We start from the raw sequence: 27207 nt of genomic DNA, 5'->3' as shown, positions 1-27207 counted from the left end.
CTCAGGTCATGATCTCACAGCTAGTGAGTTCGAGCCCCGTGTCAGGCTCTGTGCTGACAGCTCAGAGCCTGGAGCCTGCTTTGGATTCTGTGTCTCCCTCTCTCTCCGCCCCAACCCACTCGCATTCTGTCTCTGTCTCTCTCAAAAATAAATAAACATTAAAAAAAAATTTTTTTTAAATCATAAGCAATACCATTACTACACATTTAAAAGCTAACAATAATTTCCTAATACCAGTGAACCAGTATTCAATTTTAATATTCAAATTCCTGATTATCTCCATTTTGTTAAAGTGGATTTCATAAATTGTTTTTAAAAATCACTTTCTAGAACCTGAAAACCCAAACACCAATCTTAAAATGTGATGATCCTTTTAAGGTATAAACACAGAATAAGGCCAAGTATAAAATACGTGACTTTTCTAGTCACATAATTCTTAAAGGGGGAAAAAAAAAACACAGAAATTCATAACTCAGTTCCAGAAAGGCTCTATATGAAAAATCACTTGAATACTTAATACATTTGCAGTAACCCATTTTAATCCACAGGCTACTATACAAGTTGAATGTTACACAACAGGTATCAGTATAACCATTAGAACTAAAAATATTAGGGCCCAATTAAATATTCCAGAATAGTAAAGACATCAATAAATATAGCGATCAAATATTAGATACAATAGATATATCTAAATGTGCCTGAACAAATCACCAGCTATTATACTATACAGGCAAATACTGACAAACTCTGGGAGTTTAGAAAAAAACAAAATAAACAAGTAAGGCATACTGTAAGACCACTTAAATGATAATGTGAAAAACGATCACACTTCCAAACATTCTGTATGATGAAAAGTAAAAGCATGAGGTCATTGGAAATAATTAATTTATTATCATTTACTATCCTAACTTGGAAAAACAGCATATTTTTAACCTCCAGTGAATTATACTTACAATTTGCCATCTTTGAAAGATCGAACAAGAATATTGTCTTTTTTCACAGCAATTTCATCACTACAATCAGGACAAACCACCTTTAAAAAACAAAAAAGTGTAAACTATTAAAACTAAAAGCACATTTACAGTTATGTATCAATTATTAAAATCCTTTTAAAAGACAGTTTCAGGGGCGCCTGGGTGGCTCAGTCGGTTAAGTGTCTGACTTCAGCTCAGGTCATGATCTCCTGGTTCGTGAGTTCAAGCCCCACCTCAGGCTCTGTGCTGACAGCCCAGAGCCTAGAGCCTGCTTCAGATTCTGTCTCCCTCTCTTGGGCTCTCACTCTCTCTCTCTCAAAAATAAACATTAAAAAAAAATTTTTTTTTAAATAAAAGATAGTTTCAGCTTAAAGCTTAAAAACGAATTTTAGTTTGTAGGGTAAACAGGTACACACACATGAAAATACACACAAGTGATTTTAAATTTACATCCTATATCCTTCCAGCTTTCTTGATTCCCCACATCGTTTCTGGCACTGGCTTGGTGTTGAAACCAGAAGCGTGGCCATGGCTCAACTGAAGCTGTGGACCAAGGTCTAGTTAGAAACAGAACACTGGAATGAAAGGGGAGGCTGGGGTGGAACAAAGAGCTAAAGCCAGAGGGTCTGCAGCATGGCTAGGAGAACAGAAACCAAAATGGGAGCAAGTATCAGAGCAGTCTCTAACTTAAAAAAGGTAGAGATGAGTTCCACTTATTACTTACATTTAAATATACATAACAGGCACTAAAATTTCTTCCCAATGCTACCCACTCTAAAAAGTAAATGTTATAAAGAAGATACCTTTCTGGAGGCTACATAAGATTTATTACTAACAGAAGAAGATTTACTTTAGTTGGAGTCACCTCAGCTGCTATTTAAAGTGAGGTTCAAACATTCCTTCCTAAAGGCTAATGCAAGACGCCTATAAACTTTTAGTATTTTAATTCCAAGACAGCCCACTATGTATACCAGGAACAATGAAAAATGGGCTAAATAAGTATGACAGGTTTGTTTTAAGGACAGTCTCATTAGCTCTGAAAAATGACAATGGTACATAAAGGCCATTTATTCTCACCACAGGTCAGAAAGGATCTAGAAACAGGTGAGTTCTAATTTCGTCTTTAAAAAGTTAGTTCACATTTTCCGTAACAGCAACTGCAGTGCACCAGGCATTCCTTAAATACTGACGACACTGTGAATAAACTCACTGATGAAAGTCTGCTACATGGGGCGGCTGGGTGGCTCAGTTGGTTGAACGTCTGACTTCGGCTCAGGTCATGATCTCACAGTTCGCAAGTTCGAGCCCCACGTCAGGCCCTGTGCTGACCGCTAGGAGCCTGGAGCCTGCTTCGGATTCTGTGTTTCCTTCTCTCTCTGCCCCTCACCCATTTGCACTCTGCCTCTCATTTGAACATAAATAAACATTAAAACATTTTAAAAAAAAGAAAAAAGTCTGCTCTATGTATTAGCATCCAAGGAAACTTCCTTGTCATTTCAAAAAAGTCCTCCAGTAGGGACGCCTGCCATGGGTCGCTCAGTTGGTTAAGCGTCCGACTCCTGGTTTCAGTTCATAGCAATGATCCCGCAGTTTGTGAGTTTGAACCCTGTGTTGGGCTCTGTGCTGTCAGCGCAGAGCCAGCTTGGGATTCTCTCTCCCTCCCTCTCCCCCAAAATAAATGTAAAAAATTTCTGAAGTAAATACTTAATATTTGGTCTAATCATGCTATAGATACTAACTACCACATCAGGGTACTGTACTAGATGCCAGAGAACACAGAAGCCCAGACAGTCACCGCTCCTCCCTACACGGAGCTTGTACTCTAGTTGGGAAGACAAGCACTAAGTAAGAGAGTACACACTGATTTAACTGCTATTGTGTTAAGTCCTTATCTAGGTAATCAGGGACCACTTTTTTTTTTAATTTTTTTTAATGTTTATCTATTTTTGAGAGAGAGCGAGTGAGTAGAGGAGGGGCAGAAAGAAAGGGAGACACAGAATCCAAAGCAGGCTCTAGGCTCTGAGCTGTCAGTACAGAGCCTGATGTGGGACTCAAACCTACAAACTCCAAGATCGTGACCTGAGCCGAAGTCAGACGCTTAACCGACTGAGCCACCCAGGCACCCCACAGGACCGCTTCCTTGAAGGCACAACATTTAAGCTCAGCTTTCAAGCCTGAGTAGGAGGTGGCTTGACATGGGATGTACACGTACGCATGTATATGCAGCAAAGGGGTGCACTGCAAGCAGAGGAAACTAATCACAGGAAGCGTCAGAGACAGGAAGCAGTGGAACCCTGTTCCAGAGAGCAAAAGGGCAGTGTGGCTAACTTTCTGCCTGGAGTGATTAAGAGAGATGAAAAGGGTTCAGATTTTCTGGTTAATTCTTAGAATAAAATCTAAAATCTTTAAGGAAAGGCTCTGAGGAAGGATAATGTTGTAACTGCTTTGCCTTTTAAAGAATTACTTAGGCGGTGCCTGGCTGGCTCAGTCAGAGGAGCAAGTGAGTTTTGATCTCGGGGTTCTGAGTTCAAGCCTCATGTGGGACACAGAGATTATTTAAATAAATCCAACTTTAAAAAAAAGAATAGGGGCGCCTGGGTGGCTCAGTCGGTTGAGTGTCTGACTTCAGCTCAGGTCATGATCTCAACTGTCCATGAGTTCGAGCCTTGTGTCAGGCTCCGTGCTGACAGCTCAGAGCCTGGAGCCCGTTTCAGATCCTGTGGCTCCCCGTCTCTCTGCCCCTCCCCCACTCATGCTCGCTCGTGCTCTGTCTCTCTGTCAAAAATAAACATTAAAAAAAGAATAAAAATAAAATTAAGTTACAATTATTTTTATTTATTTATTAAAATGGAATTAAAACATCCAGGTGAGAGGTGGTGACTTGGCTGCAGAGTGGTGGCAATGGCAAATTAAAGAAAAGAGAACTAGGAGAGATAATTAGGGAAGTGAAGAGATGAGCAAGCAGAGGGATGCTCAGGTTTCTGTCTTGTGCAAATGATGTCATTCACTGTGAGAGGAAACAATGGAGAAGGGCCAAGTTTCGGAAGAAGGGAGGAGAGAATACATTTAGTTTTAAATTTATTAAGTTTTGAGGTGGCTGAAAGACATCCAAATGGAGATACTAAATAGAGAGATACCCAAGTCTAGAGCTCACAATGGAGGTCTGAACTGTGATATAAACTTGGGAGTCAACAGCCTAAATACTAAGGGTCTCAAACTTAGGTCTAAAACTATGAATAAAATCTACCTTTTTTTCCTCATGGTTTTTGCAGTCCTCCACTTGACCAACTGAGCTATTGAAGGAATCACACTTTCTCATAGGTTTCAAAAATTACACATATGATAGCTTTGGCCGATGCTGCTGGTGGTGTGTAAGTGGGATCACTTTCCATTCTGCCACAGGAATGATAATCCGTATTTCATCCTGTTCACCCATGTATGTTCTTTTCTTGGTCCCTAAGGCATTTCAGTTTGTTAACTCTGCAACCAATGCTATAAAAGGGGATGAGATCACCCAAAAGAGAATACAGAGTGATATATTCTGAACCTTGAACAGCAACATTTCAAGGTTGGTTAGAGGAGAAACCATGAAGGAAACTGAAAAAGACAACTGCATGAGTCATGGAAGCTAAGATTTCCTTCTCTTAAAATGGGGGTAAATACCACTTATCTTCAGTCTCAGGAATAAAGGAGACTGTTTATACTGACAAGCTCAGCACAGTGCCTGGTCAGGGGAGATGCTAAACCCATGGAGGTTGCTCACAGGTCCTGGGAGTACACGACTGTTTCCTAGCAGGATGTTACTAAACACTCGTAAAATTTACTCAATTTATAAAAACTAATTTTAAAAATTGAAACCCAAATACTATTTATGTTATTATGTCAAGATTGTTTGATTTAGAACACAAGTTTACACCCTAGTTGACAAAAAGTACTCATCACTGTCCAAAAGATCTCACTTTGGGGGGAAGGATTACATATATGAATAATTCTAAGATTCTTTAAATGATAATGAGATGGTTCCTAAGCAGATTACTGACAATTCAACATCATAAATCCTTAAATATTTTTCCCATCATCAAGAAAACTATTCAGAAATTATGGTGAGAGAATCATAATACTGAATATACTAACAGTGAAAAAATTAATATTCCTGTTGTTTTAGAAAAAGACACAGAGACCTTTTTTTTTTTAAAGTTTATTTATTTTTGAGAGAGACAGAGCATGAGCAGGCGAGGGGCAAAGAGAGAGGGAGACACAGAATCCAAAGCAGGCTCCAGGCTCTGAGTTGTTAGCACAGCCTGGGCTGTGGGTGCCTGGGTGGCTTAGTTGGTTAAGCGTCCAACTCTTGATTTTCGGCTCAGGTCATGATCTCACCGTCTGTGGGATCGAAGCCCCGTTACTGGCTCTGCGCTGACAGCATGGAGCCTGCTTGGGATTCTTTCTCTCCTCTCCTTGCCCCTCCCCAGTTCGTGCATGCACATGCTCTCTCAGAAACAAACAAACAAACATTAAAAAACAAAACAAAACATGTTTTCAGGGGCACTTGTATGGTTCAGTTGGTTAAGCAACCAATTCTTGATTTTTGGCTCAGGTCATGATCTCACTGTTCCTAAGATAAAGCCCTGTGTTGGGCTCTCCACTGACAGGGTGAGGCCTGCTTGGGATTCTTTCTCCCTCTCTCTCCACTCCTCCACCCCTCTCTCAAAATAAATAATTAAACATTAAAAAAAAAAATGTTTTCAAAAGAAATTCTTACAAAGAAATCTTAGTGCTTAAGGAAAAAAGCAATGATCTCATACGTTGACACTTAAGTTTTCAGTTTATTACCCAACTTACTTCGACTTTCCAATACTCAGTTTCCTTATCACTAAGTGATAAATAATAATACCTGCCTCATAGTCCCTGTAAAGGTCTTAGCACAGTCCCTGCATACAACAGGCATCCAATAAATACTGGATGGACAGATGGATATATGCAAAGGTACAAAGGTATCATAAAGCATTTATATTTATTAAAACAAATAATTACCCTCTTTAGTTTTAATTATAAAATACAATGTTAAGTTTTAACTGAAAGAACGGGCATTTACTGGGCAATTATTTTGTGCAAAACACTGAACGGAGCTCAGGATAAAGAATATAAAACATGTTCACTGAAAAGGAGGATAGACAGACATCATTTTAGTTAACAGTAGAAAAAGAAAGTCTCCTCTTCTGCAATCTTCTGCATGATGAATTTAGGAGTTGTAAAAATTTGCATTATGACTTTTCTACCCAAAATAGAAAGAGAAGTATAATGAACTCTCATATACCTAGCCTCTAAAATTACCAAAATTTGGCCTTTCTTGGATGACTTCAAGAGTTCTTGGTACTCAAAGACAATTTTGAAAGTAATATTTGTGTAAACTAAATGATGCTAAAACCATTTCCCCACTTTGTACTTGTGAAAAATACTAGTAAGATTATCAGTTGTCCTCTTCATGAACTTAAATAGTTGAAAGTTAAACTCTTTAATACTGAAGTTACTCACCAATGCAGGAAACCACAGTGCTTTCTTTTTATCCAAACTAACGTAATCTACACATACAACTTTTCCTAGTAGCTCATCAATCTGTTTCCTATCATCCTCATCTTCATCACTGGAGGATGAAGAAGACTCTTCCTCTGGTCTAGGAAAAAAAAAAAAAAAAGATATTTCCATTTATCTTCACAGAGAATGAGCATACCAAACTGATAAATACAGGTATTCCAGAAATCTTATCCCATTTTCAAAAACCTACAGAATGGCAAATTTAAATTTTTATATAATTTTCTAAATTTCTGAAGAATAATAAAAAGGGTTATCATGAAAAGAAAGCACATCATTTTCCTAAAAATCTCTTGGAAAGAACACAATACTCAAAAAGCTTAAGGCCCTATATGAAACATCCCAATACTACAAAAAAAAATACAGTAGATGCTACTCTCAAAAGAGTTGGGAGTTCCCAAGATATTAAATTGTATACTCCTAGTACAAAGATAATTTTAAAAAGAGAAAAAGATTTTTATTTATGGGGAGGTTAGGGTGGTGGAGAAGACAATCTGCTAAGAGATCAGCATTGCTATCCTTAATATCAAATATACACAAACTAAGCACTGACAAAATGTATAATACTGTTATTTTGTTGTTTTTTTGTATAATGTTGTTATTTTGTATTATATTAAAATTCCTTTCAGTTTACACTGTATGTTGGACTAGTAAATTAGAAAGAAGTTACCTGTCCACAGAAAAAGAGACTATCTAAAACTACCCACGTGATGTTATACAAAAGTATAGTAGAAATGAAAACTAAAAAAGAAAAAAAAAATCACACAAAACAAACAAAAATTCTACCTTTGAATCTGGTTCTAAGAAAGCCCACAATCAGTGTTAAAGAAAATAAAGATTATGACAATGACGGCTCAAAATGCTCAGAGTAAGTAAAGACACTAAGAAATGAATACACAGGGACTCCTGGGTGGCTCAGTCAGTTGAGCGTCCAACTCTTGATTTCAGCTCAGGTCATGATCCCAGGGTCATGGGATCAAGCCCCATGTCAGTCTCAGTGCTGAGTGTGGTGTATGCTTAAGATTCTCTCTGTCTCTCTCTGCCCCTCTCCCCTGCTTGCTTTCACTCTCTAAAATAGAAAAAAAAAGTTTAAAAGAAATGTTTAAAGGTTTTAAAAAAAGAAATAAATAAACCATTGCAATGTATGTTCTTTTTATAAAATAAAATTGAATAATGGCGAATATTGATTACCTACGGGGATGAAAACATTTTTGAGATACTCAGCAATGACCAAGTTCACGGACAAAAAATGTAAGTTGAAAAATCATTTTAAAACCTTAAACATGATTTATCTATTTGGTTGACTGGCATAAATCGAATATATTCTAAATTTGTCTCGATGCCTTTCCAAAGGGATGGAAATATAAATGTCACTCCTTTATATTTATACACTTCAACGTAAATATTTTTTAAAAATCCAAAAAAAAACTATTGTAATAAGATTAAACATTTTAGAACAATATGGGAAATATCACTATTTGATTTCAATGATCAAGTAACTTAAAACTTTTCTTCTGGCAGAAACAAAGCAAATTTTCCAAGTTTGCTGCTGAGAACCAGGGTACTTCAAATGACACTTATAGTAATTTAACTGCTACTCAGAAAGTAACAGAAGGTAGGAAAAACCAATACAGCTTGGTATTAGCAAAGCATAAAACCTTAAAAATAGACACACAGCTTCCGGCAGTCATGACAGACTTCCCAAGTCTGAGTTCTACTTGATTACAAGTGTTTCTCAAGGGCAATGACTTTTCTCTCTCCACTTTCTAATGGCTGTAGAACACAACCAACCTTAAAACCATAATCACTGCTTTTTCAAAGCAGTTATAAAAAACTTATTCAGCTAGGATTTAATAGACACCCTTTAAGACATTATCATTAGCAAGACAGAAAGTCCCAGTATCACAGATAACATAGATCACATCTGTAAAACAGAGAGAGAAAACCGGGCTTTATTTGCCTAACAAGTCATCTGCATCTTTATGAAAATTCTCATTTGTTTCTTAAGACTTAACAAGAATGAAGGCTTCAGACATGAGAAAGTTACATATATATACATACATCTATATATATATATAGATGTATGTATATATATAAAAAAGGGCTGCCTACATAAAATACCTATCCGCTTTACATACTAAATGTCCAAGTTCCACTCTAAAACCATTTCCCATTCATGGACTAGATTTCTTCCCCCTCGACTCCCCAAATGAAGACTTTGTTCCCACAATGCTTGTTTCTCTCTCCTGTGTCAACTTTTCTGCCTCTGCTATATTGAGTCCTATCAGCATACCCTTATTTGCACTAACATGCTTTATTTCTCCCACTTAAAAAAAAAAAAAAAAATCCCCTGCGGCACCTTGGTGGCTCATTCGGTTAAGCAGCAGACTTGGGCTCAGGTCATGATCTCACAGCTCGTGGGTCTGAGTCCCCAGCTGGGCTCTGCACTAACATCTCGGAGCTCAGAGTCTGGATCCTGCTTGGGATTGTCTCCCTCTCTCTTTGTCCCTCCCCCACTTGTGCTTGCTCGCTCTCTCTCTCTCTCTCAACAATAAATAAATTAACAAACATTTTAAAAAGAAAAATCCCCTGACCTCACTTTCTCCACCAGTTACTAGCACCTCATTTTCCTACTCCCCCTTTGCAGTCAGAGCCTGGAATGCTCTATTCCCCAGACATTTGGAAACACTCAACTCTTCTAAGTCTCTGTTCAAATGTCATCTCAATGAGGTTACCCTGACTGTCCCATTCAAATTTAGAATCTGCCCGTCCCAATCTCTCCTTTTATTGTTTTCCCACAGCACTGAAAAATCTATCATGCTATATAATCTGCTTAATTCGTTCTTACGTTTTCTCTTTCTGACCCATCTCCCCCGTATGAGAGAATATAAGCCTCAGGGCAGACATCTTATCAATGCCTGTTTATTCACTGATATATTCCAAGTACCTGAACAGTGCTTGGCACAAGCATAGATATTCAATACATATTTGCTGACTAAATAAATGGAACTGGATAGATTTCTTTCTCTCTACTATGGTATATCTAATTTTATTTCTCCTGAAATCACAAAATGTAAACAAGTGGCATAACGTACACAACCAGTGTAAACCACACCATTATATGCACCTAGGACCCCTTTAACTTCTCCTCTTACAGGAGTTTGGTCAGGAAATAACTTACACAAGACAAGCACTCAATGAACTGATGGAACAAAAATAAATGAGCATCAAAAGTATTTTAAGGGAGCAAATACAGAGCAAGCAGAGAACCTGCTTGGTTTTTATTCCCCTCTGACGTTGTTGCTTCTTTGGTAGTAAGAAAGTATTTGTTTACTCGAGCCAGACAAAATACTGTACTGTCTTTGTGAAATAACATCTGATGATGCCACTGCAAACAAAGCTAATTACACAGAAATGTTTACAAGCACAGACCAACAGCTAATTACTTAAAGCTGATCACAATAGGGGCGCCTGGGTGGCGCAGTCGGTTAAGCGTCCGACTTCAGCCAGGTCACCATCTCGCGGTCCGTGAGTTCGAGCCCCGCGTCGGGCTCTGGGCTGATGGCTCAGAGCCTGGAGCCTGTTTCCGATTCTGTGTCTCCCTCTCTCTCTGCCCCTCCCCCGTTCATGCTCTGTCTCTCTCTGTCCCAAAAATAAATAAACGTTGAAAAAAAAATTAAAAAAAAAAAAGCTGATCACAATTAACTGTAAGAGTTACAATTATAAATTAATTTTTACCATTAATTGTGAATCAAGTAAGAAGAACTTAAGACATGTGCCAAAGAACAGCAAATGATGAAACACAAGCAGAAAACTCAGCTAGGAACTTCAGAGGCTCAATTTGGAAATGTAATTCTGACTTCAATGCTCCTTATTATTTCAGGCAAGTAACTCAGTTTCAAATTTTACACACTAAATTAAAAAGCTGTTTTCCCCTAAGTTTTATCAAGAAGGAAACCAGAATCAAATTGTCATATCAAAATAAAACAGCAAACAATTAAAAAGTCTTCCAGAATTCGACAGTGGTACTGGTTGCACAGTCTGTGAATACACTAAAAAACAAGGCACACTGTACACTTTTCAAGGGTGAATTGTGGTATGTTAAATGCATCGCAATAAAAAAAATTTTTTAAAGATCTGCAGACCTGTAAATGTCAGTTACAAATCACTAGTTTATTGGGTAAACTTTAGCGCTGTCAGTGAGTAAAATCTGTGCCCATAAATAATTGCTATCAAGAATCATTATGGGCCTTATTATGCTTTATTCTTGTTCTGAACAGGAAAAAAAAAAAATGGCAAGCAGACTGATTTCCTACTGTAGCAGCTGCATATATACTTTTGCCTCATTACTGGAAAACACTTTGAGGGCTAAGAATACACCGATTTTTCTATAATTTCAGGCATTCTATTGTTTAGGCAGAATCAAACAAAATACCTGTATACAATGGCTAAATTAAGGGAAAATTTTAAAAATTTTAAAAAACTAGAGAATAATAATCTTAAGAAAATACTTGAATACATTAGAATTAACTAAAGGTAGAAGATACATAAAATTCATCTGAAGGAAGGTGTCAAAAATCATCAATTTTTGGAAGAGCTGGAGGCTGATTTACTGGTATGTGGATTAACAGTTGTTAAAAGAAAATAAAGGTAGTGGTATACCTGGGAAGTGGGAAGAGATAACTTCATTGATCTTTGTACAAAATTACATTTTATTTATTTATTTTTTATTTTTATTAAAAAAATTTTTTTAACGTTTGTTTATTTATTTATTTATTTATTTATTTATTTATTTTTCAGCGTTTTATTTATTTCTGGGACAGAGAGAGACAGAGCATGAACGGGGGAGGGGCAGAGAGAGAGAGGGAGACACAGAATCGGAAACAGGCTCCAGGCTCTGAGCCATCAGCCCAGAGCCCGACGCGGGGCTCGAACTCCAGGACCGCGAGATCGTGACCTGGCTGAAGTCGGACGCTTAACCGACTGCGCCACCCAGGCGCCCCAACGTTTATTTATTTTTGAGAAGAGAGAGACAGAGCATGAGCAGGAGAGGAGAGAGAAAGAGGGAGACACAGAATCTGAAACAGGCTCCAGGTTCCGAGCTGTCAGCACAGAGCCCGATGTGGGGCTCGAACTCACAGACCGTGAGATCATGACCTGAGCTGAAGTTGGATGCTTCACCGACTGAGCCACCCAGGTGCCCCTGTACAAAATTACATTTTAAATGACAATCAGGGAACCAGAAATGAAGACTTTTTTAGTTGAGTAATGAGAGCAGAAATGAAAGTCAGATAAATGACCTTAAGGTCCGAGTCCAAGACTCTGTTGTAGAAAATCACTCAGAAAGGGGAGAAAGAACTTTGAGGAAGTATAATTAAGAAGAAGGGAATTTCCAACTGTGGTACTTGCCTGTAGCGCCTACATACTATGGCATAAGGTGCCAATAAACAAGAACATTATGTGCCTTGGCCATGAAAATGACCACAATAGCGAGCGGGAAGGGACAGCAAGCCAAACAAGGTGACGGATGAGCAGGGCGTCATTCCCTACAAGTTAATTCTCAACCTTCGGTCTGCCATACATTGCACATACGTAATATAATCCCAACAGCAAATCTTTCATTATTCGCAACAGGAAAATCACTTACTTAGACATTTGCTGGAGTCTTTAAAAAGCAAAGATCAACTTGTTCAGTGACAACTGCATGCTTTAGTCTCATCTTCAAGAAAGGGAGACCTCAGCTAATAGATTTTTTAATACATCATAATTTTGGGTCACTTTTGTAGATCACTCTAGGTGATAGTCTATAAATGATCTTTAAATTTATTTTTATACGTCTAGATCACAGTTGAAGAAAGGTAAAACATGTCTAAATATTAGATGCCATCTTTTTCAAAGTTTAAAAAGAATTTTTGATAGATACAAAAACAGTTTTTCCTGCAACATATATAATATAATATAATATAATATAATATAATATAATATAATATAAGAAATGTTGTTTCAAAAAATTCAAATATAGGGGTGACTGGGTGGCTCAGTCAGTTAAGCAGCTGACTTCGGCTCAGGTCAAGAACTTGTGGTTCATAAATTCGAGCCCTGCGTCAGGCTCTGTGCTAAAGGCGTGGAGCCCAGAGCCTGCTTCGGATTCTACGTTTCTGTCTTTCTCTGCCCCTCCCCTGCTCATGCTCTGTCTCTTTCTCTCTCAAAAATATATTAAAAAATTAAAAAGCAATATAAAAAAAATAATTCAAATATACCCCAAAACAGTTCTACCTATCAGACATAAACAATAAGTAAGCAGAATTTTTATAAACTCACACATAGACACATTTTATGAATGAACTCATGTTACATACCAATAGTTCATGAAAATTTTTTCATTCAATTCATGATGTATCTAGTATTTACATAGTGCTTCCTATATAAACACTTTAAGAATTCATTTAATCTTTGCAACAACTCTGAAAGATAGGTAATCTCTCAATTTTACAGAGGAGAAAATTGAGGCATGAATAGACCAAGTAAAATGCCCAAGGTTATACAGCAAGGAAGTGGCAGAAACAGTTATTCGCACCCAGGTCACCGACTCCACAGTTCACACTCTTAACAACTGGGCAACACTACCACTCTCAAAAGCTAGAGGAGAAGTAGAAATCTTCACTAATGAAATAATTTTACATTAAATACACCCCACCTCACTGTTTTGACATCATGACGCATAATTAGAAGTTGACTACTAAACTATGGGAAGACTAATGAGCAATGGTAGATAAAAACTTTTAATATACAATTGAAGTCATTAATTTTCAAACAGACATCAAAAGATTTATCTTATAAGCGCTTCAGTGAATATTTTATGGCAATGTTAACAGCCCTCGAAAAAAGTGGTAACATTATTAGATCACAGTAACATCAAATAATCACAAAAGGACTCTTTCATGTGAATAATGCCATCATACATTTTTCATTTATTTTTCTTCCTGGATAGAATTTTTCAAATTTTAAACATCATATGCACAAGAGTAAATAATAGTTACGCCCTGAGTACCCTAAAAATAATCAAGTCATCAGCAAGCTAAATCACAAGTGAGAGAAATTATTCACTTAGTAATTAAGAAAAATATTTTCTTAAAGTATCAGAGTTAAGGGAAAAAAAAAAAAAAAAGCATGGCCTGAATCACAAGTACAGTAGGAAAATACTATTATCAAATATTTTTTCAATGCAAGTATCAGTCTTTCCATTTTCTCCCTCAATGAGACACTATTTATTTACTGTTAAAACTAACTTGGAAAGTAACTGAAGTACTACTCTATCTAAGTAAGAGTCAATCAATGAATGGGTAAAGGTCCATGGAACATGGGTGAGTTCAAGTCCTGGTCCTTTCCTTCCTGTGTTCTTTGGATTACTTATTGTGTATGAGGACAATTTCCCCAGTTTTTAGTATGGGTAAAAGCAATACCTATCTTCAGGAGTTTGCTGTAAGGCTGAAAGTAACATGAAACACAGTGCTTACCCCAGTCCTGTCTCCAAAGCTCGGCCACAATTAGATTTAATACCTAACTCAAAATACTGAATGAAAGCATTCACTTACACTAAAGATTTCATAATCCAACTCACTATTTATTTTTAATAGCTACTCTGAAAATATTTGGGCTTAGACTCATTAAAAATTTGTTAATTTTATCCAAGTAAAATGTTCAAAATTGTTTTTGAAACAACCTCCAACAGAGTAAATTAAAAACCCATCCCTTCCAATTTTCTTCTCCTGCTCCTGTGGAGGCAACTATGTTTTTAACTATTTTAGTTATTTCTTTGAGAGTTACTGCCTTATCTCTAAAGAATATTCTTATACTGGTATTATACATTTTAGACATTATTCTGCTGACTTCCTATTGTTACTAGGACTCAACTTTTATGTTTAAGACACCTCCTCACCCTCCATCCTATATTAAGTTTTCCTTTCTTAGATAATTTCCAGGGGGAGTTACTTAATGCCTTCGCTATTTGTTCTCTATTTGTTAAGATGATATCTTTAATTTCCTCCCAGTGTTTCATTATATCAGGTAATCAAGTCCTCCTTTTTAATAGAGACTTCAATTCCTCCATTCTGCCTTCTACTGACTACCAGCATCTAGTGTTAATATGGAGAAGTCTGATGCCATTCTGCTTCTCAGTCCTTTGCAATAAATTATTTCTCTTTTGGCAACTGTTTGAAGGTTGTTTCTTTATCTCTGATGACCCCTTTGATCCTGTGATCCTTTTTAATGTAGAGCCTTTGGAGCCTAAGCACGTCCCATTAAAAGTAATTTGTTAGGTAGAATATATGTCACAACTGCAAGACATAAAAATAAGTGATGGTTTCTGTCAAGGAGATTATTAGGAAGAGAAAACAAATACTACAATAACAACAACAGGCGAAATACTACCTTTGACATGAGATAAATGCACAGAATTTAGAGGGTTCAGAGGAAAGAAAACATATCTGTTTTCAAGGAAAGAGCAGGGAGACACAAAAAGTTCACATAAAGGTGGGAGCATTTCTGTTGGAGGACTGAATGTGTGAGTCAATGACATGAAAGGGTGGCATCTGAGAAAGAAAAAACGAGCATGAATAAAAGCACGGTATCAGGAAAACAAAGGCTGTATTCAGTGAATACTGACCATAGCATCAAGATACATGTAGGGAGAAATGGCAGGCAGATATACACCTGTTAAGGTTGGCTGAGCACGGAGAATCTCAAACACCCGTGCTAAGGAGTCTGAAATTACTATTAGATCCAGTTAGCATTTTGCAAATTACAATTTAAAATTAATAACTATTAAAACAATACTAGAAGGAGAAATGAATTCAGGTTCAACTAACAGTTATGAAAATGGACTTACATATGATTAGATCTTCTTCCTCTATTTGTTTTCTTTCCTATGACTGGAGTGCCAAAGTGTTCAGGGTTGGTGAGTGGGAGCTGGTCTAATGTCTGTGGGTAAGAACATAAACCCAGCACAGTTATTACGTTGCAAGTTCTTTTTCCTTTTTAAACCAAATCAGTTTAATATGCTTAGATTTTAAGATTAAAAACTGCCCCCAAGGAAGACTAAAATACAACTTTCCTAAAGATTGAAACTGTCATTTCAAAGATATTAGAATCAAGATGAATGAGCCCACTGCTGGAAAAAAAACAAAAAAGAAAAAGTGAAAAGAAATTTATTCTTCTTTCCACATGGTTTCGTTATCTATTTGAAAGCTGACAGACTTCTAAGAATGATTAAAATACAAAACAGACACTAGAAAATAGATTTCAGAAATAAAAACCTACATGTAAGGACCTAACACCTAAACTGGGACCAACCGCTACTCAAATTTCTCTTTGTTCAAAGGGAATCATAATCCATAATATAGAATTCTTATACGTAACAAAATCATCCCAAAAAACGCATCAATTGCTTGGAAAACGGCTTTAGATAGGCTGTATTACTACTTTGCAAACATTTTCTACAATAAACCTTTTTTTTTTAAAAAAAAAAAAAAGAAAACGTAGGGGCACCTGGGTGGCTCAGTCAGTTGAACGACCCACTTTGGCTCAGGTCATGATCTCACAGCTCATGAGTTTGAGCCCCGCATCAGGCTCTGTGCTGACAGCTTGAAGACTGGAGCCTACTTCGGATTCTGTCTCCCTCTCTCTCTGCCCCTAACCCACTTGCATTCTGTCTCTGTCTCTCTCAAAATTAAATACACATTTAAAAAAAAAAAGAAAAGAAAAGAAATGTAAAACTTAGCTTTTCTACATTTAATTTCCCCTTCCTTTTTAATCTGCAACATCCAATACGGTGCTTGGTATGAAGACAGTGATCAATAAGAAAACATTTCTTCTTGTCAACCGACAGTTCACGTCAAACCTTTGTCCCTCACCCCATTCTAAAACAACGATTTCCAGGTGAGGAACTGGTTATTGATTAAAAGCAGAATGAAGAAAAAAGGGATTTGGGAATGATTCCCTTCATTTCTCAGTATCCAGTATTTCTTAAATTTTTCTTGCCATCATTTCCTGAAAAGGTTTCTGTATCTAAAAAGTTAAGGTATTGATCTAAAGACACTATCCCAACTAACTTCATTCTGAGTATCAGTTTTGATAATATTCCTACTTTCTCTGCATTTTTAAGATCTTTCACACAAGTGCTATTCCTTTCATCACTCCAGTAGACGCTCTGCTGTTACAGATAATGTCATGAATGCCAGGGGAACTAAAGATCCCAGAAAAACTGTCAGGATGGACAGAAGGGTGAGTAAGTACTTAGGATAAAGAGTTCTCAAAGTTATAAACCAGGGTGTTACATGAAAGGGTATACACCAACTTAGATTTTTTTTTTTAAGATCAGATAGCTAAATATAAACTAACGTTAATATTCAAAAGGAAATTTTTAATTTTTATTTTTAAAACAGGTAATTTTGTCAAAACGATGAACTAAAATGTGAAAGGGCAAGCATATTAATAATCTATGGTGTTTTGGGGCGCCTGGGTGGCGCAGTCGGTTAAGCGTCCGACTTCAGCCAGGTCACGATCTCGCGGTCCGGGAGTTTGAGCCCCGCGTCGGGCTCTGGGCTGATGGCTCAGAGCCTGGAGCCTGTTTCCGATTCTGTGTCTCCCTCTCTCTCTGCCCCTCCCCCGTTCATGCTCTGTCTCTCTCTGTCCCAAAAATAAATAAGCGTTGAAAAAAAAAAATTAAAAAAAAAAAAAATCTATGGTGTTTTAACTTGAGTAAATGTATTTGAGATACATATAACTAGGTGTCCAACAACAGTGAAAGGTACTATCCATAAAACATGAAAAATAATTCCTTCAAAAGATAGGTTTATAGGGCATAAAACCTAATCCTACAAATTTAGTTTGTTTAAATTGGGCACTTAAAAAATATTAGGAGGCAAAGTTGGTCCAAATACAATAATCTGCCAAATAAAAACTCTTTAGAAGCCACTTGTCATTAATTCCTAACTATGCTTCCCATGGGCAAAAATTTCAAAGCACTATATTTGGTAAACAGAAAATAAATTAATCTGGGTTCACTTTCTCACCTTACTCCCCTACAACTGAAGTTGCTCTCCTGAAAGCAAAGATTTCTATTCAGTACTGTGATTTCTATTTCAAGCATCTGCTAGTCACTAGTTACAGGAAAGAAAATATCCAGGATTTCTGATTTCCCTCCCTATGTAATACTTAGAACAATAAGAAGCAGTATCTCTGTCCTTGGCCTCCAATCATGTCCAGGGAAATAGAAGCACGTCTAATTCAAGTGACAGAAAAGACTGAGGTGAGGGTAGAATCTGTCTTGTCTAAGCCTAAAAAGTAATAAGCAGAGACCCCCGGCTATATTGAAGGCTAAAAGAAAATTTCACAGGCCTGGGGGAAACATTCCTATATCCGTTACCTAACTGGGCTGCAGGAAATATGGAGCTGGGATTTTATCTCACTTTTCTTTAGTTTTCACCTGCATGTAGTAAATGCACAGAGAATACCAGCTGATGAAACTACTTCTGAATGACAGACTCAAATTAGGAATGTCCTCCAGAAATGCCCAAACACTCAGGCAATGGGCAACATCCTCACTAAGGTGGTTATGGTAGAACCAGAGATTTTAGTGTTGGAATTCAGAGGACTGAAGTGCTATTGTGATCTCCTATCATGGAAATCTCGAATTTAAATCTTCATTTAAGTATGTAGCTTATTAATGGAACTACTGAGCCCCCATACTGCCAGTATGATATGGCTTTTTGCTCAAAGGCCAAAGTTATTACCAATAACAATGCCCTGAGGAATCTTTCAAAAACTTAAAGATGCTTTTTTGAGAATATCAAAAATAACAAATTAAGGGAAAGAATATATAGATGGCATATTAAATACATTCCTGGCCACGTTACCACAGAACTCAATATATTCATAATTTTAAAATATCTGATTGATTAATGCTTTTTCTCCTCCAACAGATGGTAAATTACTCTCAGGATAAATTCCAGGGCTACTTGGCTTATGCTTGTCTCTAGTACCGAACATAGCACCTGGCTTAGGACAATGGTAAGGGACAGGACACCAATATTCCAAGTACCCGCCAGCAAAATATGAAATCTAACACATTTGGACACACATGGTAAAAGTGATCCTCCTAGAAGGTAAGAAGGATACACTGAGCTACTTGCTCATGTTGCTTCAGCCTTTACACTATAACTGTCTTATGAACAATAAAATTCTCCAGACAAAAACAAAATATTTTAGATATTTCTCTGAATTAAAAAAAAATAAGACACATGCCTTCACTTAGCAGATGAAAAGTCAAGTCTTCAAGCCCCCATATTTACCGACCTACTATACCTGTACACACGTTCTAAGGGAAATGAAATTATTTCTAAGAATTACATGAACTTCGGGTTCCTGGCTGGCTTGGTCGGAAGAGTGTGAGACTCTTGATCTTGCGGTCATAAGTTCAAGCCCCAGGTTGGGTGCAGAGATTACTTACATAAATAAAACTTAAAAAAAAAAAAAAAAAAAACTATATAAACTTATAAAGAATTCTGTTACTTCATCAGTCTGTGTAAGAAGCCAAATTCACTGCAAATTGTAAAGTTTATTTCCTGTATTTGAACCTTCACAATTAATTCAACAAATATTTCCTGAAGGTTTTTGTGTAGAAAACTCTCCTGGGAAAAGAAAAGCCATCAAAATGACAAAAACATGGCTACTAACTCAAACAGCTTAAAATCTCACAGAGAAAATAAGAAAAGTAATAAAAAAAAAATCAAATAAGAGTAAGAAGCGCTGAAGGATCAAACGCTAAAGGGATCAAATTTGGTTAGAAATTTGTCATGGAAGACATCATGGAGGAATATTAAGAGGAGCAGTGCTCAGCAGAAACCAAGAAATGAATTTGAACCAAATTCTGAAAATACCAAGTAGTCTTATAAGACAGAAGGACAGGGAAATGGAGAAATGAGGCACCTGGGTGGCTCAGTTGGTGGAACACACAACTCTTAATTAATCTTGGAGTTGTGAATTCCAGCCACTATGGGTGTAGAGAGAGAGTACTTAAAAGTGAAAAGAAAAAGAAAAAGAAAAACTGAAAGAGAAAGAAAAGAGAAACGAAATGAAAACTGAAACAGAAAGAGAAACGAAACAAAACAAAAAGAAAAAAGAAAAAGGAAGGACAGAGAAATGGTACAATAGGAAAAAAAGGCTGGAATCGTAATATACAGAACCTGTCCCAAATTCGGAATTGGAATAAGAATTCAATTATTAAAAAGAGAAGATGGGGCACCTGGATGGCGCAGTCGGTTAAGCGTCCGACTTCAGCCAGGTCACGATCTCACGGTCTGTGAGTTCGAGCCCCGCGTCGGGCTCTGGGCGGATGGCTCAGAGCCTGGAGCCTGTTTCCGATTCTGTGTCTCCCTCTCTCTCTGCCCCTCCCCCGTTCATGCTCTGTCTCTCTCTGTCCCAAAAATAAATAAACGTTGAAAAAAAAAAAAAGAGAAGAAAATATTTTCAAAACGAGAATACGAAAAAAGTCTAATACTTTAATAAATAATATTAATAAGTTCCCAAAGAGGGGCAACTTGGGTGGCTCAGTCGGTTAAGCATCTGGCTCTTGATTTCGGATCAGGCCATGATCTCACAGTTCATGAGATTGAGCCCAACTGTCAGGCTCTGTGATGATGTGCAGAGCCTGCTTAGGATTTTCTCTCTCTCTCTCTCTCTCTCTCTCTCTCTTTCCCTCTCTCTCTACCCCTCCCTCCCTCTCTCTCTCAAAACAAACAAACAAAACAAAATAATATAATCCCAAAGAAACACTGTTCTAAATAGTGACAAGAAAAAAGAAAATGATGCTTTGATCACACTATGCATTAATTAATATTTATAGACTAGACTAGAAAATAGAACACTTCAACCATATGCCTTTTTAAAATGCTGGATTACAAGCTAGTAACTTACAGAACTTTGTGAACCCTCCCTCCATTCTCAATAACTTAACACCCTTCAATTCTAGAGCATGGCTTTGGAACTAGAAAATACTGGTTTGAGAACCAGCTCTGACCATTAGTTTCACCATCTGTAAATTGCAGATAATAATGCTATCTACTTCATAACGTTGTTAATGTGATGATGTACATAAAGCAGTGAGCAGGGGCGCCTGGGTGGCTCAGTCGGTTGAGGGTCCGACTTCAGCTCAGGTCATGATCTCACGGTCTGTGAGTTCCAGCCCTGCATCAGGCTCTGTGCTGACAGCTCAGAGCCTGGAGCCTGCTTCGGATTCTGTGTTTCCCTCTCTCTCTCTGACCCTCCCCCATTCATGCTGTCTCTCTCTGTCTCAAAAATAAACATTAAAAAAAAATTAGAAAAAAAAAAAAAAGAAAGAAAAAGCAGTGAGCCAAGTCCCTGGCAAATATAAGCACTTCATTTATTCATCCAACTACGACTTATTTCAGTTCCTACACTATGCCAGGCACTGTTCTAGGAACTGGGAACAAGTGGTGAAGAAGACACATTAAAAAACGTGCCCTTGTGACACATTCTAGTGAGGAAGGCAGACAATGAACAATTAACTAAGCACATATACATATTCTGATGTCAGAGAATGACACGTGCTATATAAAGAAAACTAAATCAACCTAAAAAGATTAAGAGGAATGGAAGGCACTATTTCAGAAAGGTCAGTCAGGCAAGGCCTCTTTGAGGACAGGCTATAAGAATGTCAGCTAGTAGTAGTAAGGAATTGCTTATAGTTTCTACTCCTTTAATGATGATGGGGTTCCAGTGGATTATTAATCAGACATTTATGGGGCACTTGGGTGGCTCAGTTGGTTAAGCATCCAACTCTTGATTTCAGCTCAAGTCATGATCTCACGGTTCATGAAATCAAGCCCCATGTCGGGCTGTGCACTGACAAGCCTGCTTGGGATTTTCTCCCTCTCTCTGCCTCTCCCCTGCTCACTTTCTCTCTCTCGATTTCTCTCTCTCTCTCAAAAATAAATAAACATTAAAAAAAAAAAATCAGACATCTGTTTTTTACAATTATTTACAAATTAGAGTCTACATAAAAGCTACCTAAAGATAATAGTTAAGCAAGCTCATTGCATTTTCTTTGTGGACAAATGCTAAAATATTCTTACACCAAAAAAAAAAAAAAAAAAAAAAAAAGTATCACCTAGTACTCAAACAGGATTCACAGATTACATGATAATGGTAAGATGTATTAATGAATTTTCCTGATTAACGAGTCAGTTGCTTGAGAAAGAAAAATATGCTCTCCCTAATACAAAGTATTTAGATACAGTCACTCATTAAATTATTACTTACTTCACTTTCAGCAAAATGCCTCTCTCCCTTCAGGCACAGGGAAGACCGTCTCAGTGTCTTCTCATCTCCATCATCAAAAACTATGAGGAGGTAAAATTGGAAACTACTGAAGGATTTTTTCAAAGGTTAACAAGATGATATAAACTATCGTTTAATTTTCTGAGGGCAAACAGAACGATTGTTTAAGAAGATTACACTTAAAAATGTAGTTCACATTTTAGGTTTACTAAATGACAACGTTAAATTCTAAAGTATCTTTTCCAATTTCTAGTGATAAAGAAACAATATAGCTGAAATGAACACATTTCCTGACCCAGAAAACACCACATGAAAATAAGAAGCTAGCATTTTAGGAAGAAACTATTTAAATGCTAATTAACCCATCTCAATATTGTAAAGGAAAGGCAAGTTTTCCAGCTGGTAAATACAGACATCCAAAAAACAAGAACAAAAACCAGAACGAGTACAAATTTGTATATTCAGACTGCTCCTAAAAAAATTATTGTTTTTATTATTTAAAGCAGGGTTTCTAAACCTGAGTACTACTGATATTTTGGGGCAGGTTAATTCTTTGTCATGAGAGGCTATTCTGAGCACTACAGGCTACTTAGCAGCATCCCTGGCCTCTAGCCACTAGATGCCACTAGTGGCTTCCCAGTTGTGACAACCAAAAATGTTTCCTGCCAAAGACACTGTCAAAGGTTCCTTGGGCGACAAATCTGCTCCCCACTGAAAACTACTTAAAGTACTAAAATGTCCCAGAGAATTTACTGTAAGTTCATAGATACACAAAATATGCATATATTTTATAATTTTAGCATATGCTGACATTCCTCACCAATTATGGGGGAAAAATAACCCTATTTCAAATAAAGTTACTAAGCTTTGATTTTATTAGAAACAGCACTTCTTGCCTAAGTGACAAAACTGGTTCTTATATATTAAATGAGACTTTGTGAGACTGGATAAATAACTTTTAGTATGTTTTTTAAACGGTGCACATTTATGAGACTGACGACCATACGTAGTTACCACCAAACTTACTTCCCAGAATTGCTCACAGTCTTGTAACCTACATAAGGTCAATTTTCTCATCTCAAATTAAAATCCCCCCTAAGTTTTTTTCTCATCCCACAAAAACATAAACAAAACTCATCTATACTATTTCCAAGCTCCATGAAATTCTGACATCATCAAAGACATTTTAACTAGGTGTCTATTTTCATCTATGAGGTCATTAAAGACTATGAATTATTCCCATTCAATAAATAATGCCAGGATATTTGGCTATTGATTTGGCAGGTAGGGGAAATCTGACATTTCAAAATGTTCAAAAAACTGAACTGCAGGAGAAATAAAAAGCTATTTGCAAACCAAAAATAAAACTATAAATTGAAGAATACATTGGAAAATAAATTTATTAACACTGACAGAAGGAAGCCCTTTTAAACAAGATTCAACAAGTAAAACTACAAAGGAAAAGGTGATCAGAGGAAAACTTACACTGAAAATTGATAGCAGAGAAAAGAAGTAAAGCAGTAGGAGAAAAATACTTGCAACTAAAGGAACCAAGGGGTAATAATATTCAGAATATATAAAGATCTCATATCCTATAAATAAGAAAAAGATAACCATCCCAACAGGAAAAGGGGGAAACTGGAAAGGCACTATAACATGCAATTCAAAAGAGAGAAAATACAAATGAAATGATGTTCCTTTCAATAAATATATGAAAAAATGTTCAGTCTCACTAATCATGGGAGGGGCATATTAAAACAAAACTGAGATACTGCTTTGTATCCAGATGGGCAAAAATTTTACAGATTACCGACATCAAATTTTACAAGGGCTGGGAAAAGAAGTGCACTCACACACTGTCCATGGAAGGGTAAATGAACAGTCTTCCAGGAAGGTGGTTTTCATTACCTACTAAATTTTAAAAGTACATTCATTTCACTTCACTCTGTGTCTACTTCTCAATATATACATACACTAGGGAAAAACAGGAATAACGTGTATTCAGGAGACATTCAATCCACCATTTATTTTAATAGCAAGAAAACTGGCAACATCATGAGTTGAAAGTAAACAAAATTAAAAAAAAAAAAAAAGAAGGGACGCCTGGGTGGCTCATCGGGTCCAACTTCGGCTCAGGCATGATCTATGATCTCATGGTTGGTGGGCTCGAGCCCCACATCGGGCTCTGTGCTAACAGCTCAGAGCCTGGAGCCTGCCTCGGATTCTGTGTCTCCCTCTCTCTCTCTGCCCCTCCCCTGCTCACACTCTGTCTCTCAAAAAATAAATGTTAGAAAAAATTTAACAAAAAAAACTTATGGCACATCAAATATTATGAAACATACTACTATAATTAAAAGAAATTTCTCTGTTGCACAACATGAATATACTTACTACTGAAATATACATTTAAAAATGGTTAAGATAGAAAAAAGCTTCTCTTGAAAAGATACACCTCTTGAAGAGATATATCTCTTGAAGAGATATAACGATATACTTTGAAGTGAAAAAAGCTACAAATTCAACTTTATAATATATACGCTAATTTCAAATTATACTTTATGCACATATTTATGAAATAAACATTTTAAAGACCTTGAAAGATTAAAAAATTACCAGTAATAATATCTTTAGTATTACGGGAGGAACTAAATCAAGGAAATTTTGCTTTATTTGTATTACCTCTGAAAATACATTTTTAAAAGATTTATTCCCTTACCTACAGTGTACCAACTTGCGTCTGTTAATTTATTGATAACAGCTTCCTGATATGCACCATCAAGATTCTTCACTTCCACAATAGCTCCAACCTAAAAAGTTAGAAAAACGTTTAGAAGATAAATGAAATCAAAAACTGGCTTTTTTTTTTTTTTTAACTGAGTGCGTGGTGGTGAAGAATAAAAGTAACTAGTGATTTGTGTTAAAGTGCCAGCAGTTTTACCTACCACTGTTTTTGTGCCATCTGTGAAAATGTCAAAAAAGTAAATTCGTAAAAAAGTAAATAACATCTAAATACTGTTGTGAAAATAGTGTTGCCCTTACAACAACCTCCCTGAAAGGGTCTTGGGAGACCCCAGAGGTCCTCAGACCACACTTTGAAAACCACTATCTATGAAATTGACTGCCCTTGCCTCCTATTACCACTCCTCTTTCAAAGAGGCTGGGGAAGGAGAGAAACAGTTAAGAGCAAGCTCTGGCATCTCCTTAAGAGTTATAATTTACCACTAATGACAATCATTTTAAATATTTTCCATTCTGATCAAGAAAATGCTGAGAATTACATTTTTATGGTCTTTAACACTACATCAAACAGCTTCTGCACAGCAAAGGAAATCATCAACAAAATGAAATGGCAACCCACTGAATGGGACAAAATATTTGCAAATCATATATGTGATAAGGGGTTAATATCCAATTTACAGAGAGAGAGAACTCATACAACTCAATAGCAAAAACAAAAACAAAAAACATAACAAAAAAAACACACCAAAACAGTCCAATTAAAAACCGGGCAGAGGATGTGAGTAGACATTTTTCCAAAGATGACACACAAATAGCCAACAGGTCCATAAAAAGATGCTCAACATCAGTAATCATCAGGGAAATGAAATCAAAACCACTGTAGGTTATCATCTCACACCTGTTAGAATGGCTGTTATCAAAGACAACAAATAACAAGTGTTGGCAAGGACATGGAAAGAAAACGGAACCCTCGTGCACTGTTGGTGGGAATATAAAATAAACTGGTACAGCAACTATAGCAAACAGTATGGAGGTTTTTAAATTAAAAAGAAAACTGTGACCCAGCAATTCCACTAGTGGACATCTATCCAAAGAAAACGAAAACACTAATTCAAAAAGATATCTGCACCCCCATGTTCATTGCAGTATTGTTGACAACAGCCAAGATACAGAAACAACCTGAGTATCCACTGCTGGATGCACAGATAAAGAAATACACACACACACACACACACACACACACACACACACACACACACACAGGAATACTATTCAGCCATAAAAAGGAAGGAAACCTTGCCATTTGCAACAACATGGATGGACTCTGAGGACATTATGCTAAATGAAATACCAGATAGAGAAAGACAAGTATCAGATGGTATCACTTATATGCGGAATCTAAAAACCAAAACTAATAAAAAACCAGAAGCTCACAGATACAGAGAACAGACTGGTCACAGAAGTGGTGAGTGGATAAAATGGGTAAAAGTGGTTAAAAGGTACAAACTTCCAGTTATAAAAATAGTCCTGGGGATATATTGAACAGACAGCAATGGTTACTATAGTCAATAATACTGTACTGCATATTTGAAACTTGCTGAGAGTAAATTTTAAAAGCCTCTATGACAAGAAAAAATTTTAACTGTGTATGGTGATGGATGTAATTAGACTTACTGTATGGATCAAACATCCAATCATCATATTGTATACCTTAAACTAATATAATGTTATATGTCAATCATACCCCTGAAATTAAAAGTATATATGATCTTTATGGTAATAACAAAAAACAAACTTGTTCAGAGAACAGAGTGTTAGCCCCACACAATGCCCAAAGTGGAGAAGGAAACTGGAGAATTACCAAAGCTTTTATCAAATGACTGTAGTCAAAAATACGTGGTACTATTTTTTTAATTTAATAAGTGGTCTAGGTATTATATTTCATGTGAACTCATCTGAAAATACATTAAGATCAAATGACCACCACTTTTGGTAGGTTTATTTCCTCTAAGAGAAACATTTACCCAAATGCTGACCCTTCCTATCAGGTAACAGAAAGCTATGAAGTATTTTAGGGAACAATACAAAATCTACACACACACACACACACACACACACACACACACACACACACACCAATCAACAGATAAAGAAAAATACTTTAACATCTTGACCTCAAAATTTAATATAGTTGCCTGTGTCAAAATCAAAATGGTACTAAGCCCTAATCACAAAGAAAATTGTAATAAAGTAAGAAAAACCAAACAAGTAAAATAAACCAGCTACACAAGGAGGTGGGAGCAGAAGGAGAAAAAGAGGGCTTGAGGTTACAAAGCAGTTGCCTACTCTCTCTCTTCGCAACACTGAACATATTTTGCAGGTTGTACGAGCTGGCCTGTGCATGTGAACAGGGCAGAGTCAGTGAGAGCTATATGCTGGTGTGCTTATGAGGCAAAAACGTAAACAAGGCATGAAAGTGTACATATGTGTTCTGAACATCCAGAGGGCACGTGCTACAGTTATAGGGTGTGAGCCTATTGGAATTTGG

General features: G+C 36.8%; 1 protein-coding gene across 7 annotated transcripts in view; it reads right to left on the bottom strand.

The window, feature by feature from the left end:
- ARID4B (AT-rich interaction domain 4B) overlaps window positions 1-27207 on the bottom strand; it is a 156671-nt gene that overhangs the window by 58203 nt on the left and 71261 nt on the right. For all 7 annotated transcript variants that reach the window (XR_005787325.1, XM_040465020.1, XM_040465024.1 and 4 more), the window contains exons 5-9: window positions 24637-24727; window positions 21903-21982; window positions 15451-15542; window positions 6507-6645; window positions 954-1033 (exon numbers count right to left, since the gene is read on the bottom strand). Coding sequence is in view for 6 of the 7 variants with exons in the window: in XM_040465020.1 (XP_040320954.1) it covers window positions 954-1033; window positions 6507-6645; window positions 15451-15542; window positions 21903-21982; window positions 24637-24727 (482 nt within the window). In the remaining variant the exon portion in view is untranslated. The remainder of the gene's footprint in view (window positions 1-953; window positions 1034-6506; window positions 6646-15450; window positions 15543-21902; window positions 21983-24636; window positions 24728-27207) is intronic.

The sequence above is a fragment of the Herpailurus yagouaroundi genome, unplaced genomic scaffold, assembly GCF_014898765.1.
Source record: "Herpailurus yagouaroundi ecotype Mexico unplaced genomic scaffold, PumYag 530, whole genome shotgun sequence".
Classification (NCBI taxonomy): Eukaryota; Metazoa; Chordata; class Mammalia; order Carnivora; family Felidae; genus Herpailurus; species Herpailurus yagouaroundi.
Note: the sequence above shows the minus strand (reverse complement) of the source record. Positions and strands in the feature narration are given on the sequence as shown.